A 19,604-nucleotide genomic window follows, 5' to 3' on the forward strand; every position below is an offset into this window, starting at 1 on the left:
CGAACCCGATGGACCTGAACAGCAAAAGGGTCCGCTCATTTCTAATTAAGGTGTATATTGCAAGATTTCAAGGAGAGAGCTATTGCATTCCATATACATGCAGTGCTGGCCAAAAGTATTGGCACCCCTGCAATTCTGTCAGATAATACTCAGTTTCTTCCTGAAAATGATTGCAATCCCAAATTCTTGGGTATTATTCTCTTCATTTAATTTGTCTTCAATGAAAAAAACACAAAACGAATTGTCCTAAAGCCAAATTGGATATAATTCCACACCAAACCTAAAAAAGGGGGTGGACAAAAGTATTGGCGCCCTTTGAAAAATCATGTGATGCTTCTCTAATTCGTGTAATTAACAGCACCTGTAACTTACCTGTGGCACCTAACAGGTGTTGGCAATAACTAAATCACACTTGCAGCCAGTTAACATGGATTAAAGTTGACTCAACCTCTGTCCTGTGTCCTTGTGTGTACCACATTGAGCATGGAGAAAAGAAAGAAGACCAAAGAACTGTCTGAGGACTTGAGAAACCAAATTGTGAGGAAGCATGAGCTATCTGAAGGCTACAAGTCCATCTCCAAAGACCTGAATGTTCCTGTGTCTTCCGTGCGCAGTGTGATCAAGAAGTTTAAAGCCCATGGCACTGTGGCTAACCTCCCTAGATGTGGACGGAAAAGAAAAATTGACGAGAGATTTCAACGCAAGATTGTGCAGATGGTGGATAAAGAACCTCGACTAGCATCCAAACAAGTTCAAGCTGCCCTGCAGTCCGAGGGTACAACAGTGTCAACCCGTACTATCCGTCGGCTGGACTCCAGGCTGGAGTTTGCCAAAACTTACCTGAGAAAGCCTAAAACGTTTTGGAAGAATGTTCTCTGGTCAGATGAGACAAAAGTAGAGCTTTTTGGGAAAAGGCATCAACATAGAGTGTACAGGAATAAAAAAGAGGCATTCAAAGAAAAGAACACTGTCCCTACAGTCAAACATGGCGGAGGTTCCCTGATGTTTTGGGGTTGCTTTGCTGCCTCTGGCACTGGACTGCTTGACCGTGTGCGTGGCATTATCAAGTCTGAAGACTACCAACAAATTTTGCAGCATAATGTAGGGCCCAGTGTGAGAAAGCTGGGTCTACCTCAGAGGTCATGGGTCTTCCAGCAGGACAATGACCCAAAACACACTTCCAAAAGCACTATAAAATGGTTTTAGAAAAAGCACTGGAGACTTCTAAGGTGGCCAGACCTGAATCCCATAGAACACCTGTGGAGAGATCTCAAAATGGCAGTTTGGAGAAGGCACCCTTCAAATATCAGGGACCTGGAGCAGTTTGCCAAAGAATGGTCTACAATTCCAGCAGAGCATTGTAAGAAACTCATTGATGGTTACCGGAAGCGGTTGTTCGCAGTTATTTTGGCTAAAGGTTGTGCAACCAAGTATTAGGCTGAGGGTGCCAATACTTTTGTCCGGCCCTTTTTTTTGAGTTTTGTGTGAAATGATCAATGATTTGATTTTTGCTTCATTCTCTTTTGTGTTTTTTCCTTGCAAGCAAATTAAATGAAGAGAATAATACCAAAGAATTTGTGCTTGCAATCATTTTCAGGAAGAAACTGAGTATTATCTGACAGAATTGCAGGGGTGCCAATACTTTTGGCCAGCACTGTATGTATATGTATATAATATATATATATATATATATATATATATATATATATATATATATATATATATATATATATATATATATATATATATATATATATATATATATATATATAGTTAGTAAAGGTATACTCTTGCACCATATACCAATTTAATGTAAAAACTCAAACCTCAAATGGATCCTAAAATAAATGTTTATACACCTGTACAACATTTAATCAGTTATAGGCACATTATAGTGGTCTTGTACCACATAAAAGTATAACTTCTACTTTCTTCCAGAAAAATATGCTTTTTGTATTAGACTAGAATTGTGAATTGTGACATTTGTAAACTTTGTTGTTTTTTTTTTGTTTGTTTTTTTACAATTTTTAATTTTGTAAATTTACTCATAATAAAATTTGCATTAATAAATTGACTTTAACAATTAAATGTGTAGTAGAAAGGGAATAGTCTTTGTAAGTGGCTTTCTGCTGGAGATGTTAGAAAATCATTAGTAGTCATGCAGTTTATGGAAATGCGGGAACAGCTGTGCAACAAATAGATTTTAAGACTAAGCTTCCATGTCCCCCGCGATGTTCTTGACCAGATCACACGTGCCACCCCCACACGTTCCAAATCTCTGTTTGTCCTGTTTAGCTCGAATTCATTGTCTTGCCGGGTGTTGCTCATTATTTTGACATGTCCCCTGGCTTTTTTGCTGACCACCTGCCCTGCATTAAAGGGCACAAACTCCCCTCCTCCACCTACATTTGACAGATGGGACTCCATAAGGAAAGTAGGGTATTATTGTAAAGTGCTGACCACTACTAGGATAAACCATGCAATCAAAATTATTTTCTAAATGCTATAAAGTTAATTATTAGATTTTAATCTCAATTATCTTGTATGGAGTTGTTTTTTTTTAATGTGAATTTTGATAATTGTGCCATGTTTATCGATGGTATTTGTTATTGCTGGTGGTAATTGTGTGTTGAGCTGATGGGCTGGTTTGTTGGATCTATAAATATAGTATCTATGTATGTTAACAGTAATTTAGTTGCCCAACTCCTTTCTCTTTTCTTACAGGACATGGGTAACTCTTACGCGGGGCAGCTAAAATCTGCCCGGTTTGAGGAAGCTCTTCATAATTCCATAGAAGCCTCTCTAAGATGTAACAGTGTGGTGCCTCGTCCAGTATTTTCCCAGCTCTATCTAAATTCGGAAAACTCTCCTTTCCCTTCAGATGGTAAGTGTTAAAAAAAAAAAAAAAAAAAAAATGTCTGAATCTACTCTCCTGTCTGATCTGATACTGGGCTCAGAGACGGTAATGCATGCTGGGTGGTACAGTTGACAAGACATCTTTGATGTCCGTATCATAGAGGAGTCCTAGTCTCTTATTGTTAGGACCTGGGCGCAATCACTTGGCATGCACTAACATCTTTGTACATCGAATGCCTGACCAGGTAGGAGAGTATTTCTGGTCAACCCTTTATAAGTTTATCTGTAATGATTCAGTACATTGACTACATAACCTTGCAAACAGTAAAGCCTATGTATAGATCAGTGGAAGTCCAACTCCCGGCATACCCAATCAGCCATACATTATATTATAGTGTGGTGCAGTACTTTTAATAACGATTATGTTGGGTATAAAAACTTTTATTCACTTGAATGATACAAACCAGCAATTCCCAGCACAGCCATTACTTAATGTATGGTATGGAGGTATATCGAACAACTAAGTTGGAGTAGGACCTTGTCCTTTTGAAAAGGGAAACTGTCATGTCCCCAAATGCGGTTAACCTGCAGGTTAATGGCGTTCTAAAGCTGTGCGCCCACCATACTGAAAGCCTGGATACTGGGAGAAAATTAAAGAGATTGTCCACTGCTTTTTCATGATGACCTATCCTTAGGATAGGTCTTCAATGTCTGATCGGTTGGAGTCCGGCACCTGGCACCCCCACCAATCAGCTGTTATTGGTGTCAGTGGCAGACGCCGGCCAGAAGTATTCACTTGCAGATATGGCCATCTTCTGATAGTGGCTGCCGGTGGGTACTATACATCCGCCTCCTATTGATTTGAATACGAGATGGATGTGTAGTATCTTGCGGCGGCCACTACCAGAAGATGGCCAGCTCCGCAAGTGAATGCTTCTGGCCGGTGGACGCCACCGACACAAAAACAGCTGATCGGCGGGGATGCCAGGTGTTGGACTCCAGCCATCAAACATTGAGGACTTATCCTGAGGGACGATAGGTCATCAATGCTGAAGTAGTGGACAGCCTCTTTAACTTTATTCCTCCTGCTTTGTCATACAGGTGCTGCTTCAGTCACTGCTCCGTATAAAGGCACATAATGAAGAAATGGCATCAATGCGCCACAGAGTGCTTGCAGGCGCTGCTAAATGTATACGGAGCGGTGACTGAAGCTGTGCCTCCATGGTTGAAAGCCGGAGGCTGCCAGGAGGAATAAAATTAACTTCCTCCCGGTAGCCTGGCTTTCAGTACGGCCGCCGCACAACTTTACAAAGTTATTAACCTGAGATTTACCCCACATCTGCAGGTAACAGCTTTTGAGGACATTAAAAGTTCCCTTTTAAATAGCTGATTGGCTTTAGCCAGTGGATCAGCAGTTTTATACAACTGGACCACCCCTTCACAATGACTTTTTATAAGTGATCTTCTAAGTAATATTTTTGCCGTCTGCTTTTAGTTGTCTTAAAACCACTGTTTTTGATAAGGTGTTGATGTGAAACCAAAAGTTGAAGAACTTGAGAAGGATTTTGCTCAGAGGTACACCCAGAATGGCAGCCTGGACTTCTCAAACAGTCAGTCCATATGTGAAATGGAGGATGATGATGATGATGAGGAAGATGAATTGTCTGATTCAAGTAGTCCATCTCTGCCGTATGCACAGAAACCAGCCCCAGAAGGTTCTTGTACTGTAGATGGTAAGCGTGAAATGTTTCACACAGATTAATCTTAAAGTATATCTCCAGTTCTGTTTTTTGTTACAAAGCGCCGAATCTTCTGCTTCAGATTGCCACCGCAAGGGAGAGCACCCTGCGTGCTGTACGTAGTATGTGGTGTTTTAATGTGGTGAAAAGTGCCGCATCAGAAAACCCTGTATGTTTTCAGTCATATAATATACAATTAATGTAGTTTTACCAAAATGGTGTTTTAAGAAAAAACTTTTCTTTTTTTTTTTACTTGTACTTCAGTAATGATATACTAAAAGGCAATCTGCCACTGTTTTTGCATCACTTTCTGGGCTGCTTGCTGTAGTTTAGATAAGATCACTGTTTGATCATTAACAGACAATCGCTAGAAGACTAGAAAACCTGATGAGATGAAGGCTTCCATATTGAGGAGTTTTGTATATCCCTGCCCCCACTACTGATTGGTAGCTTTCTGCCTATGCACAGTGTACACAAAAAGCTGTCTCCTAGCACTCCTGAACAATTGTTTGCAGGGGTCTCTTCTCTCTGCAAACTTAGCACTTTCCATTGCTCCCTACTGCACAGTGCCTTACTTTAGTAGTGGATGTGCTGGGTATTGCAGCTCTGTTGAGCATGCATGATAGGTGCAATTGCCACGCACAGTCATTACTAAAAGTATGGTGGTGTAAGGTGTGGAGTAATGTAAGCAAAAAAGGGGACAAAAGTTTCAGGAGAGCTGAAGCCAGCCGTTCAGTGTGGGTGACAGAAGTCTAACCCTCACCTATCTAAGTGTCTATTTACACTGCAAGATTTTCGAGAACAAACGTTTTAGGAATGCTTGTTTAACGGTGCTCTTGCATTGTAAACAGGCTGCTTGTTCACCTGATGAACAAGCAAAACGTTTGCTGGTTGAATTTAGGTTTAATGCACAAACTATCATGGTTCTCGGCAGCTCATTGTCCTGTGTAAACCGGACCTGTGCTGCCTAGAACAGTGGCAGCCTATGATCACATAACAAGATATTACAGATAGTTCATAGAACATTTTAATAGTCTTCCTTCGTAAACTGGCTATTAAACGATCGTTAATCTGCGCCCAAGTAGCTTATCAGTGGTCATTTGCCGCTGGTCGGTTTGTGTAAATGGGGTATTCTCAAGTTCTTAAATTGCTGTAGACAGCACAATAAGAAGTAAATTTGCAGTTGACTTGCTTTTTTGATCTGCTGTGATTCTCCTGCAATGAGGACTTGTAACTTAGGTAGTGTACAGCTGGTTTCAGTGGAGGTCTGTTGCTATTGCCTCCCCAGACCCTGGCCGGTAGTGCACCGTACGTACGTTCCAGTAGAGGGATTAATTTAATGTCATTTCATCTATTACAGGATTCTGCCAAGCAGGGAAGGATGTACGGTTAGTGTCACTGAGTAAAGAGCAAATTGAGGTTCCTCCTGGCTTTCTTTTGGTTGGAGTAAAGACTCAGAGTTCTCCTGAACATATTCTTGTCTGTGCAGTTGATAAAAGGTTTCTTCCTGACGATGATGGGAAAAATGCACTTTTAGGTAAGTGACTTTTGGAAACTTCACTGCTGCACTATCGCTGCTTTTTCTCCATGAAATGCTACTATGAAAAAAGTCATTTTCAAAACTGCCTTAAATACATGTTCCAGCTTATCAATATAGTTCAGCACCTGCCACCTAAGGGTGCTTTGACATTGCATTTAGTTACTCATTTGTGGCTGAAAATGATGCATGGCAGAGAACACGTTCGCTCTGCCGGGACCATTATATTTTATGGCCTCGTTGGCGCATACGTCAGAATCCCGTGTTGCTGGGGGTTTTGGATGCAAGTCCCAACAGGACCCACAAACTTGTAACTAAACGCAATGTGAAAGCTCCTTAATACATTGTAGATATATCTGTACAAAAGAAAATCCTCTGTATTTGAACTTTCATTAGTTCCGCAAAATATATTTGTTCAATATTATTTTTTAAGGTTTCTCTGGAAATTGCATTGGATGCGGAGAGCGTGGTTTTAGGTATTTCACAGAGTTTTCCAATCATATTAACCTAAAACTTACAACTCAGCCAAAGAAGCAAAAGCACTTAAGGTATTACATTGTCAAGAACTCCCAAGGAGCACTCTGCAGAGGACCACTTATCTGCTGGAGAGGTAAGTCACTTTACTTTTACTTGAACCTTATTGGCATTAAATTCAGTGATTCCTTTTCAGTGGCTGCTGACATTTATTCTTTGCTACTACAAATAATCTCTGGTTACGGAGGGAATGGATTTAAAGACAACCTTTGTCCTTAATCCATATTGGGGTCTATAGACCTCATAGAATGTGTTCCCTGCTTGGGCTTCCTCAGACTGAAGGGCAGAGTTGCTCAATATCGGTGGCTCCTATTCTGGCAGACTCAGATCAACAAAGTATTACGTAGGTGGTCATTCACGTCAATGGCTGCAAAGCAATGCTAAACTATCTCTGTCACTGCAGAGTGAATGAGTGGCCGGATGAGGCCTCCACAGGTCTCTTATATACAGAGACAACCCCTGCAATGAAATTCAATACAATCTCTGAATAACAAGCACCATTCTATTTCTTCCAACCAATTCTGTTAATAGAATTTTAAGAAAACCTGAAACTTTTTTACTTTTTGTTTCTGACGCACTGCTGTTATGTTGTCATTCAAGCAAACATATACAAGTGCAGCAACGTGGAAAATCATTGCCATCACTGCTGAAATGCCAATTTTACAGTTATTAGTTGCCCAATATTTGTAAAAAAAAAAAAAAAAAAAATCACAGCAATGTTTAACCTAGGGCCACTTTAGTGTTACATACATTTTTTTTTTCTGCTACTCAATATACTTATGATGCAGCGACTTAACATGTTTGTTTTTTGGTTCTTTGTGCCATACATGCAACTTGCCACTTATCGCATTCTAGTATGTTTTATGCACTACAGGTTATACCAATCAGAGGTGCGGTTGGGATCCTAGCTTTATCACTAGCGTATGATGTAAATCTGATGCAATTTTAATATTTCTCACAACATACATGTGTTTTTTTTTTTTTTTTCTTTTTTTTTTTTTTAAGAGCCCCGAAGTCGACCATTCGCAAATCCCACTGCAAAGCCGGCCATTTCTGTCCCACTGACTTCTGAGAATGGAAGCATCAATGGGTACAAGTCTGGATTTTTGCATTCAGGTAATCGTCCATTATTATTTATTCCCCTCCCTTATGCTATTACATGTACAATAATCAAGTATATGAATGGACAACAATATCTGGATTAATAAAATAAAAAATATATATATGTATGTACAGTACAGACCAAAAGTTTGAACACACTTCTCGTTTTAAAGATTTTTCTGTATTTTCATGACTATGAAAATTGTACATTCACACTGAAGGCATCAAAACTATGAATTAACACATGTGGAATTATATACTTAAGAAAAAAAGTGTGAAACAACTGAAAATATGTCTTATATTCTAGATTCTTCAAAGTAGCCACCTTTTGCTTTGTTGACTGCTTTGCACACTCTTGGCATTCTCTTGATGAGCTTCAAGAGGTAGTCACCGGAAATGGTTTTCACTTCACAGGTGTGCCCTGTCAGGATTAATAAGTGGGATTTCTTGCCTTGTAAATGGGGTTGGGACCATCAGTTGTGTTGTGCAGAAGTCTGGTGGATACACAGCTGATAGTCCTACTGAATACACTGTTAGCTGTTTTTTTCTTGCCATAATACAAATTCTAAGTAAAGAAAAATGAGTGGCCATTATTACTTTAAGAAATGAAGGTCAGTCAGTACGAAAAATTGGGAAAACTTTGAATGTGTCCCCAAGTGCAGTTGCAAAAACCATCAAGCGCTACAAAGAAACTGGCTCGCATGAGGACTGCCCCAGGAAAGAAAGACCAAGAGTCACCTCTGCTTCTGAGGATAAGTTTATCCGAGTCACCAGCCTCAGAAATCGCAGGTTAACAGCAGCTCAGATTAGAGACCAGGTCAATGCCACACAGAGTTCTAGCAGCAGACACATCTCTTCAACAACTGTTAAGAGGAGACTTTGTGCAGCAGGCCTTCATGGTAAAATAGCTGTTAGGAAACCACTGCTAAGGACAGGCAACAAGCAGAAGAGACTTGTTTGGGCTAAAGAACACAAGGAATGGACATTAGACCAGTGGAAATCTGTGCTTTGGTCTGATGAGTCCAAATTTGAGATCTTTGGTTCCAACCACCGTGTCTTTGTGCGACGCCGAAAAGGTGAACGGATGTACTCTACATGCCTGGTTCCCACCTTGAAGCATGGAGGAGGAGGTTTGATGGTGTGGGGGTGCTTTGCTGGTGACACTGTTGGGGATTTATTCAAAATTGAAGGCATACTGAACCAGCATGGCTACCACAGCATCTTGCAGCGGCATGCTGTTCCATCCGGTTTGCGTTTAGTTGGACCATCATTTATTTTTCAACAGGACAATGACCCCAAACACACCTCCAGGCTGTGTAAGGGCTATTTGACCAAGAATGAGAGTGATGGGGTGCTACGCCAGATGACCTGGCCTCCACAGTCACCAGACCTGAACCCAATTGAGATGGTTTGGGGTGAGCTGGACCGCAGAGTGAAGGCAAAGGGGCCAACAAGTGCTAAGCATCTCTGGGAACTCCTTCAAGATTGTTGGAAGACCATTTCCAGTGACTACCTCTTGAAGCTCATCAAGAGAATGCCTAGAGTGTGCAAAGCAGTCATCAAAGCAAAAGGTGGCTACTTTGAAGAACCTAGAATATAAGACATATTTTCAGTTGTTTCACACTTTTCTGTTAAGTATATAATTCCACATGTGTTAATTCATAGTTTTGATGCCTTCAGTGTGAATGTACAATTTTCATAGACATGAAAATTCAGAAAAATCTTTAAATGAGAAGGTGTGTCCAAACTTTGGTCTGTACTGTGTGTATGTATATATGTATGTGTGTGTGTGTGTATATATATGTGTATATATATATATATATATATATATATATATATATATATATATATATATATATATATATATATATATATATATATATATATATATATATATATATATATATATATATATAATGTATTTGTTACAATGAAATGATTTTTTTTGTTTGTCTGACAGGGAAATGTAATGTTTGACTGTACTTTTTTTGTTTGTGCTTTCTACATATACTAACGTAATGTAAAGTATAGGAAAGACCCCCAACCTAACGCCTCAACACACACTCATATTTTCGTTCTTTTTTTTTTTTTCCTTCATTTCAGAGATGCAATCTTATGCCTCAGTCAAAGCACCTGCTGGTATTAATTCAAGTATTCCTCAGGATCTGTCCCGAAATAAGGGTATCGTGAAGCCATTACCACTACCTGTCCATGCAGTAGGAAAGACCTTTGCTGCAGGTGAGTTGTCATTGATTTAGAAGCTGCCATTACATAAATTGTTGCTTTTTGTTCACTGGTTATTGATTTATTCCTGCCAGCAATCCAAGCACCAGATCTCACCAATGGTACCATGAATGGAGCACGAGTGTCCATACTAAATCCAGCACCACCTCCGCCACTCTCTCACTTAATATCTCCAAGTCCTGGATGCATTGCCGGTGATGGCGGTAAGGATATTGTTTTACATTACTGGCCTGTGTGAATAAAATATTGGTGTTTATTGATGTGTGTACATTAATATCCAGTTACGAATGTTCATCTTAACCAGCAGTGATGACTTTTTCTGGTCCACCAAAGAAGAGACACAGAGGATGGCCACCTAGCTCCCTCGCTCAAGCACCAGTATTGTCTTTTCCTCTACCTCCTGTTCGTCCCATTATAAGACCAGGTCAGAAGATAGAACTTTTTTACATTAGTAAAAGGGAAGCTTATGGAAAAAAATCATCCATTGCTGTTTTTCTTTAAAGTCTGACATATTAATCCTCAACCAGAAAGGGAGGAATGGAAGACTAGTCAACAACTTAGAAACTCCTATGCTCCACTAACATGTTACCTTTATTTTTGAGCTGTAGTGCACAGATAAATGATGGTAGCAATAGACCTGCAATTAGATGTACTAAGACCTGATGTTTTTTCTTTCTCCTCCCTAGCTGCTGTGCCACAACCTAATTTAAGTGGGGTTTTCCAGCCACAACCAATTGCAGCTGAAGAAACTGTAATTGTGCCTGAAAATCTGCTGAATACCTCAGGTGTGCGGCCTGTGATACTGATAGGTGAGTCTTCAAGAAAGACATTTGAGCCAGTGAAATGTGTCGGAAGAACTGTGTAAATGATTTAAAATTAATATTACTATTGCTACTAATACCAATATCAATGCCAATAATATTATTTTTGTATTAATATTAGTGATGCCATTTATTAGTATAACTTGTATAATCCTAATAATTTGTATTCTTTATTGCACACATTGTTGCAGGTTATGGGAAACTGCCGTATTTCTATGGAAATGTTAGCGATATTGTAGTTAGTCCACTGTTAGTGAATTGCTACAAGTTACAGGAGTTGGAGAAAAAGGAGCTGGATCAGAGGGGAGTGTCTGGCAGTCAATTTCTCAGTGTGGAAAATCTAATTCTTCTCACTATCCAGTACCTTGTGCGACTAGGTGAGATTGTCTTTCTCTGCTTTCCTTTTGTAATGCAAGAAGGATTTATTAAGGACTGTATTTTCCACTTTCACTAGTTTACAAATTTTCCAAACTCTCAAAGCAAGGAACACCTTGTAAAGGTAAAACCAGCATGTCCCAATAGCGCCCATTCTTTTCTAAGATGTTAATTATATAATGGGTTACTCCTTTATCAACAATAAAAGTTAAGAAAAAAAATGACTGCCTTTTTGAAAACACATTTTTCTCTTAGGACAAGGTCTTCATTGTTTTGGAACCTTGAAGATCAGAGAATTTTATTGTGACGTTCCACATCTGAACACTCTTGTGCTGTTTGACTTCTTCCACCGAGCTGATTTGAGTGTTGACTTTCTTTTAGCTTTGTACATATGTCTTTTATCTGCATTGTTTACATTCTTGTCTCTTAGGTCCCGATCAGATACCAATTCGTGAAGTTTTTGAACAAATTGTACTGAAAGCATTGCAGGAATTTACCTATAAAGATCGCTCCATGCAGATGAACTCTCCTGGAATGTCTGTGTCCCAAGCTCAGCTTCCATGGCTGGCCCGCCTGTCAGCCAGTGTTTCTCAAGATTTGGTTCATGTTCTTGTAACACAGAACTCACTGGCAGAGGGCATTTCTGAGACCCTTCGATCCCTGAGTGATATGAAACGTCAGCAGAAGCTTCCTGACTATGTAGTATCAATCTGTTGCTCAAAGGTGCGAGGAAATGAATTTTGTGTGATTGCTCTTGGTAAGTAGTTGCTTAGTAGTTGCCACATCTTCAGTTTTCTTGGACTACCTGTGTAACATCATAGCAAGGTTATAGTAAACTCCTCAAATAACACAAATTAAATTTTTTTTTTTTACTCCTCTACATCAATGTCAAATTGATATTAACAAACTTTTGAACTCCTCTACCTCTTATGCCACTACTTGTACTGCTCAGATTTTAGTTAGAATCACTTTTAGCAGAGGTCAAAGGAGAACCTGTTCGCAGGAATTTCTAATTGCACGTAAGAGGATTTCCATCTAAACATTAAAAAAACGAATAAAACCTGCCTGTGATTTATGCTGCCCAGACCATCGCATCATAGCTCTCCTGACTGGAGTGTGACAACTGCATAGAAATACATGCAGTCATGCTCAAGTCAGGAGAACCGCCGGCCAGTCCGACAAGTGTGATGCAATCCTCGCGCGAGTAATGTGGCCGTCTGACTGCATCCTTATAGTGATTGGGGTTTACTGCTTCCTGTTCTAAGAGCAAGCTTTTCCAAACTGCTTTGGTTCTTAGAGCAGCCTCATGCCTTATAGCCAGAATTGGAGAAACCTTGGATCCCAGTGTTAATCCTTTGATTGGCATGATCTGTACTCGCAGCATGGTCAGACAACTTCCTCCTTCGGTTAGGGCTATGGTTTTCAGATCTAATCTCCGGCTGCAGGATCACTCTGTATTTGGCTTTTAAAATGTTGTCTTAACAGCCGCCTGCGTCTCGGTTTCAGAGTAATGTTGTAGGATACAAGAGTACTATTAGTTTAAAAAAAAAAAAAGTAACATAAAACAATATTAAAGAATTTGCAAAAAAAAGTTAATTGTTCATACATTACATAATAAAGAGGTTATTCAGGTTTGATACCAAAGTCTGCAGGCACTGTGTCCGCAGGCTTCAAAATCATGAGAGCTTGTGGCGCGCGCACTATCACGATTCCTCTGTACTACTGGTGCGAGCTAGCTGTCACAAGACCGCATGTCTGAGATTTGCATACTTGCAGTCACATGCCGACTAGACTCGTTCAGTTTATCTCAATTAAGTTAAGTTGAAAGAAGCCGGATGAGACTTATCAGCAAATAACTGCATGAATGCAAATCTCTCGTGTGGTCTTGTGACTGCTTGCACTGCCAGTCAATTGTGGCTGTAAGCTTACTGCAGACTTAGTTCTCAAGTCTCCACAACCTTTTTTTATTGAAAAGTGTAAAACCGCTAACAGTTGTACAAAGATCAATTATACGCTGCAACATTAATAGTCTCATGTTATTGTACAGAATCGTAGTATGAATTAGTTACCTATTCATATTTTCCTTGTTTTTATATGTTCTGATAAAACTAAGCACTCCACCCCCCACCCCCTCCCCACTCCTTCCATTAAGGTACCAGAGGAACCTGTATCTATCCTATTTCCTAGACATGCAGGCTGCATGGAGAAAGTGCTAATTAGTCTTCGGACAGGATAAATATATCTCCCAATAAAAGATGATCAATGCGCTAATAGACTAGGTCTAGTGCTCAGACCCCAATACCAGGCAATAATAATTGCAGCAGCCTGTATCTCAATAGAATTTCAGATGGCAAACCTGGGACATCTAGCCAGGGTCCCCAGATGTTTTCGAATGTCTTCATTGCATTTATCTCTCTGTACACTTCCTTTTCTAGCCAGATAATGCTATTCAGTTTTTCTTAATTCCCCTAGTGACGATGACTGGGCGTCCAACCAGTGTAATGCGATGAGTTTGTGCGCTTGATGTAGAACCTGTGATATGTCAATAACAATCGGTGATTCAGAATCCGCCAACCCTCCCAAATACTCCAATACACAGGTTTAAGGATCTGCTTGTATTCACACCTTGAACACTCTTTAAATCAAGGGGAAAACATCATTGCAATACGGGCCCAACAGAGTACACTCCCAGAACATATGCATTTAATGTGCATCATTTGTCTTACACCTAATGCAAACTGCATTTGATTGAACCCCTATTTTGCAGAGGAAATTCTGTTTTCTCTCTACCCTATGAAGAAGGTAAATTTGTGATGGCCTCTGTGATTCACATGGGGATAACCTGGGAATAAGTTCCAGCAAGTCCTTCCCATTGATTTTCAGAGATCAGACCCACATATCTTTCCCATTTAGATTTAACTAATAAAGGGTATTCTTTTGTGCGAGAATGTAAAGGCTATTGATAAACTTTGGAAATGAAACCTCTTGTAGTTTTGGCTGAAGCTATTAAATCTAGGATGTAGTCCTTCTGTATAACTCTATCTGGTACAGTGAATTGAGTCAGGAACGCATGCCTGAATTTTCAATATTGGAAAAAGAGATTGTAGGAAATTAAATTCCTATTGAAATCTGTCAAAACTTTTGAACACCAACAAATGGTGTAATGTTTGTATTCCTCTCTCTTCCCAACCTCACAAGCCAGATAATTTAACAAATTCTGCCATATTAGGGTAAATTTGGTCAGGAATTCCCAGTAATTATTTCTGTTCCAGACCTTATACATCAGTGCTAAGGTTGTCTTATCTGGTCTACCTGCAAACCCATTGTTCGCTTCCAATTCATATAAGGGTGAGGTCCATTTTTTGTGTTGTAAAACGAATGCCCATGCTCTTTCTCCTTTCCCAACCATGAAACTTCATCTGAGATGCTATGAAATCCACGGGTCCAGTATTGCTAATTCCCCTTCCGATTTATGCCTCTGAAGTGTTAATTTGATTCTTATTTACGCTTGTGCCATATGAGTTCTTTGAACATGGTCTGTATTTTGCAAAAATGGGTGGTGGAATCCAGCACCACAAATTATGCAAGAGGTAGAGCTATTGGGACATTTAAATAATTTTAATGAGATTCCCTCTACCTATTACCGACAGAGGCAATCTACATCATGTATTTATTTTGGATCTAAATTTTTCTAATGGGGGGTTTACATTAAGCGTAATACAGTCTTTTGGGGTTAAATTGACAACTACACTGAGATATTGGAATTTATCCACCACCTATATCCAGGATCGATCGCTCAATTATTTAAAGGGAGAGGATCTAGTGGCAATAATCATTTTTTCCCAGTTAATTTTGAGACCTGACCATTGACTGAATTTTGCCCACTTTGTCATAATTGGTCCAAAAGATGATTCTACATCCTTCACGTAAAGTAGCCTATCGTTGGCATACAGACTCCCATTTTCAAAAATTTTGCTGTTAAATACTATAAATTTATGCTGTTTACTAACTGAATTATTTAAAACTAAGAGATTAACATTAAACTGCAACTAAGCCACTCTGTCTATGGACTTTGTACACAGAGAGCCTGGTGTGGGCGGGGTTAGCTTTCTCAGCTCTGCTTCATTCTAAATATAAAAGCTCTGACTGTGTCAGAACAGCTGCACCCAGTAATCTAAGTGATACATCGTTGGATTCAGCTTCTTTTTGCCTACATCAGACTGCTCTCAGATGAGTTAGCTAAAACCTACTGACAGATTCCCTTTTAAATTTTGGCTGTAGACTTATTAGGCATAAACCCTGATTTGATCTTTGTGGATTACTTCAGTTATCATTTTATTCAATCTGTTAGCCAATTCTTTAGCCAACAATTTGACATCAATCGGGAGCAAAAATATTTGCCATGCGAACCCAGATGTTTTGACATTTTCCCTGGTTTCAGTCTAGTTATATATGTTGAACCTTCTTGTGCCTAGACTATTTATGCCAGTAGGTGTCTCGCACTTTTTCCCTAAATAAAATATTTTTGTTTTAATAAATATACATTTCTAAGATGTTAAGACTAGAACATGATCCTCCAGGGCTTTCTGTGCAAACTCCCGTTTTTAATGTAACCTCTTGCTGCAACTCTAAAGATTGTTCCCAGGTCTTAGATTTGATTTTCACTGATTTCTCTCATACAAATTCCCCATATACATGTCGTCTTGGCATCCAACACCACATAACTCCCAGCTGATCCCTCATTTATATGAAAGTATTCCATGATTTGGAGTGCAAGGGAATCTTTAATAACTTGCAACCAGTAGGTATGTAAGCGCCACAGAGTTTTCCCACAGTAGAGGTGCAAGGTTTGAGATGTTTCTGGTTTAGAACTTCATAGATTTGATATAGCCCAAAATATATGTTTACCAATGGCCAAATCTATTCTTGAAAGTGAATGATATGAAGAATTATATATTATAATGTTAGTGTTATGTAATTTACAGGAAAAACAAATCTTCCTTCTGCATCGATTAGGCTGATTAAAGGGATTGATTTGTGTATTAATATTAACACACTAACCCCTCTCGCATGAGTGGAGTATCCAGAGTGAAATTCTTTGCTCACCCATGCTCTTTTCATCAAATACAACTTGTCATTGGTCATGTGTATGTCTGATAGGTATACTGTTCCAGGCTTTTGTTGACATATCCAGGAAAATAGCGCACACCTTTTATTTTTACAGACTCTCCCAGACCTCTGACATTCCAGGCTAGAATGTTAATCATGTATGTCTTACCTAAGGAAATATGCATCTAATACTGTATATATCTTGTACTTTAAACAAGTTTGCCCTTTCTCCTCCAACTTCCCCAGCAATTTCCTGACTATATGTAGTTTATCTGGTAGTTAACCCCAGTTTCAAACACCTAGCGAGTATGATACAACAAATAGCTGAACTGGAACCCCCCAACCAGTGAAGGGTAGGGCTATTAGCCGGAAATAGACAAGTGACCAAACTACCTTTTTCCATTTTAAAGTAGATAGTGTTAAACACAATATGAAGGCTATGTGCCCACGATGCAGAAATGAAGCAGAAAATTTCTGCAGCATTTCTGCATCTCCCTGGCAGAAAAAACGCATGCAGATTGTGCATGCGTTTTTCCTGCAGAATACATGCGGATCCACATGCGGATTCACATGCGGATTCACATGCATTTCCACATGCAGATTGACAAGCGCTTTCCAGGCGATAGCATCACTTGGAAAGTGCTTGACAACTAGGTCACACTGTATAAATCCATGCAAAAGGCATGGATTTATATAGTGTGAACCGTAAAAATTAAAACAAATAAAGCTATACTCACCCCCGAGGCCCCGGCGTGGCTGCAGCGCTCGTTCCTGTCTGGTTCCTGGATGCCGGCATATCGCGAGACAGAGCGGTGAAGGGCCTGCAGTCACATGACTGTGACGTCACCGCAGGTCCTCAAGCGATGCCGGCATTCAGAGAGAAGCCGCCGGACAGGTGAATATAAACTTTATTTGTTGTTTTATTCTTTTTTTACAGGTACAATGGTACCCAGGTCTGGATGAGAGTCTCCTCTCCTCCAGAACTGGGTACCATCCGCACATAGAGACGCATAGAAGCCGCTTGTAAAAATGTACAGTCGCGGTTTCTATGCGTCTCAATGCAAGTCAATGGCGGGAGTTCCGCTGCGCTTCCGCAAAATTAAATGACATGCTGCGGATTTTTGTACACAGCATAAACGCTGCGAAAAATCCGCAGCATGTGCATAGAACATGCGGAATCCCCTTGGGGACCATGGGGTGCGGATTACCTAGCGTTTAACAAGCGTTTCCGCTGCGGAAATTCCTGCGGAAACTCCTAAGGCTGGGTGCCCACGTAGCGTTTTTCAAGCGTTTATGCTGTCGAATTTCCGCAGCATAAACGTTTGTGAAACGCTAGGTAATCTGCACCCCATGGTCCCCAAGGGGATTCCGCATGTTCTATGCACATGCTGCGGATTTTTCCGCAGCGTTTATGCTGCGTACAAAAATCCGCAGCATGTCATTTAATTTTGTGGAAGTGCAGCGGAACTCCCGCCATTGACTTGCATTGAGACGCATAGAAACCGCGACTGTACATTTTTACAAGCGGCTTCTATGCGTCTCTATGTGCGGATGGTACCCAGTTCTGGAGGAGAGGAGACTCTCATCCAGACCTGAGTACCATTGTACCTGTAAAAAAAGAATAAAATAACAAATAAAGTTATATTCACCTGTCCGGCGGCTTCTCTCTGAATGCCGGCATCGCTTGAGGACCTGCGGTGACGTCACAGTCATGTGACCGCAGGCCCTTCACCGCTCTGTCTCGCGATATGCCGGCAGCCGGGAACCAGACAGGAACGAGCGCTGCAGCCACGCCGGGCATCGGGGGTGAGTATAGCTTTATTTGTTTTCATTTTTACGGTCACACTATATAAATCCATGCTGTTTGCATGGATTTATACAGTGTGACCTAGTTGTCAAGCACTTTCCAAGTGATGCTAAAATCGCCTGGAAAGCGCTTGTCAATCTGCATGCGGAAACGCATGTGGATCCGCATGTATTCTGCAGGAAAAATGCATGCACAATCTGCATGCGTTTTTTCTGCCAGGGAGATGCAGAAATGCTGCAGAAATTTTCTGCTTCATTTCTGCATCGTGGGCACATAGCCTAAAACTCTTCTCGCTAAACGTTCTATTCATTAAAAGGAGAAGTGTAATCATCAGTCCTGCACATGTAGTGTAGGCCACTTGTCTTAAAGAGAAAGGAATGCTGTTACCGGTGTCCTTTTGCCCAGAAACTGTCCCTGCCTCCGTTTAAGGAGTATATAGACCTTTAGTTAGTGTCCAACCAGGTCATGGCCTCCTTTTTGGAGTATCAAACAGCTGTACTTTTCCCAGTGCTACCAGTCTCTGAGGCGTGCCGGATACATCGTGGAGTATGTTACTTGTTTTGCGCACAGTCTCCTTTTTAGGTCTATTCTCCTTCTCTGTACTTCTGCTGAGAAATCAGGATCTATGGATACATTAGCTTGTTGATCCAGGTGCTGTGTGTCTGTATCTGCGCTGCTGATGGTAATTTCTGGACAATGAAACATTAGGTTTTGTCCTGATGAAGTCCTGTGTGACTTTGAAACGCATTGACTTTAAAACCTGGACAAATAAAATTCTCCTAAGAATTTTTTCGATGTCCTGAAATTTCCATCAGCAGCACAGATACAGACACACCACACCTGGATCAACAAGATCTTTGGTCTCTTCAACCCGTGCCCTGCAAATGTGCAACTTTATCAGGTGAGCATAATAGCACAAAAGAAGAAAAGGGGAGTGATCAGTTAAGACCCTATTTTGCTCTTGTTTTGCTCCCCAGTATTTTCGACTACTCTGGATACATTAGGACACTTTATGGAAAAAGATAAGTGTTCCTGTACCCAAAGAGTAGCATCTTCATGATAATAGCACGTAGCTGAGCACCCGGTGGTCCCGGATGAGTGGACACGTTATATAGCAAAGAAGGTGGATAAATCGTCTTTGCCGAATTTTTCCAGCAGCCAGGGTTTAAAATATACACTTCTCAAAAAAATAAAGGGAACACTTAAACAACACAATGTAACTCCAAGTCAAGAACACTTCTGTGAAATCAACCTGTCCAGTTATGAAGCAACACTGATTGTGAATCAATTTCTCCTGCTGCTGTGCAAATGGAACAGACAGCTGGTAGAAATGATAGGCAATTAGCAAGATACCCCCTGTAAAGGAGTGCTTCTGCAGGTGGTGACCACAGACCATTTCTCTGTTCTCATCCTTTTTAGCTTTTGTTTTGGTCACTTTTCCATTTTGCCATTGCTCTCACCCCTAGAGGTACAGTAGCATG

General features: G+C 40.3%; 1 protein-coding gene across 4 annotated transcripts in view; it reads left to right on the forward strand.

Annotated features, from left to right (window-relative positions):
• Positions 1 to 19,604, forward strand: part of GREB1L (GREB1 like retinoic acid receptor coactivator) — a 148,069-nt gene that overhangs the window by 88,496 nt on the left and 39,969 nt on the right. For 2 of the 4 annotated variants that reach the window (XM_073679136.1, XM_073679138.1), the window contains exons 3-13: positions 2,725 to 2,884; positions 4,380 to 4,589; positions 5,956 to 6,132; positions 6,566 to 6,742; positions 7,672 to 7,782; positions 9,871 to 10,005; positions 10,086 to 10,214; positions 10,316 to 10,435; positions 10,698 to 10,820; positions 11,024 to 11,209; positions 11,638 to 11,964. In XM_073679136.1, the coding sequence (XP_073535237.1) occupies positions 2,728 to 2,884; positions 4,380 to 4,589; positions 5,956 to 6,132; positions 6,566 to 6,742; positions 7,672 to 7,782; positions 9,871 to 10,005; positions 10,086 to 10,214; positions 10,316 to 10,435; positions 10,698 to 10,820; positions 11,024 to 11,209; positions 11,638 to 11,964 (1,852 nt within the window). In that variant the 5' untranslated portion in view covers positions 2,725 to 2,727. The remainder of the gene's footprint in view (positions 1 to 2,724; positions 2,885 to 4,379; positions 4,590 to 5,955; positions 6,133 to 6,565; positions 6,743 to 7,671; positions 7,783 to 9,870; positions 10,006 to 10,085; positions 10,215 to 10,315; positions 10,436 to 10,697; positions 10,821 to 11,023; positions 11,210 to 11,637; positions 11,965 to 19,604) is intronic. The other 2 variants (XM_073679137.1, XM_073679139.1) reach the window with 1 other exon arrangement.

This window comes from Phyllobates terribilis, unplaced genomic scaffold, assembly GCF_046119375.1.
Source record: "Phyllobates terribilis strain yellow unplaced genomic scaffold, ASM4611937v1 Scaffold_4__5_contigs__length_816908805, whole genome shotgun sequence".
NCBI lineage: Eukaryota > Metazoa > Chordata > Amphibia > Anura > Dendrobatidae > Phyllobates > Phyllobates terribilis.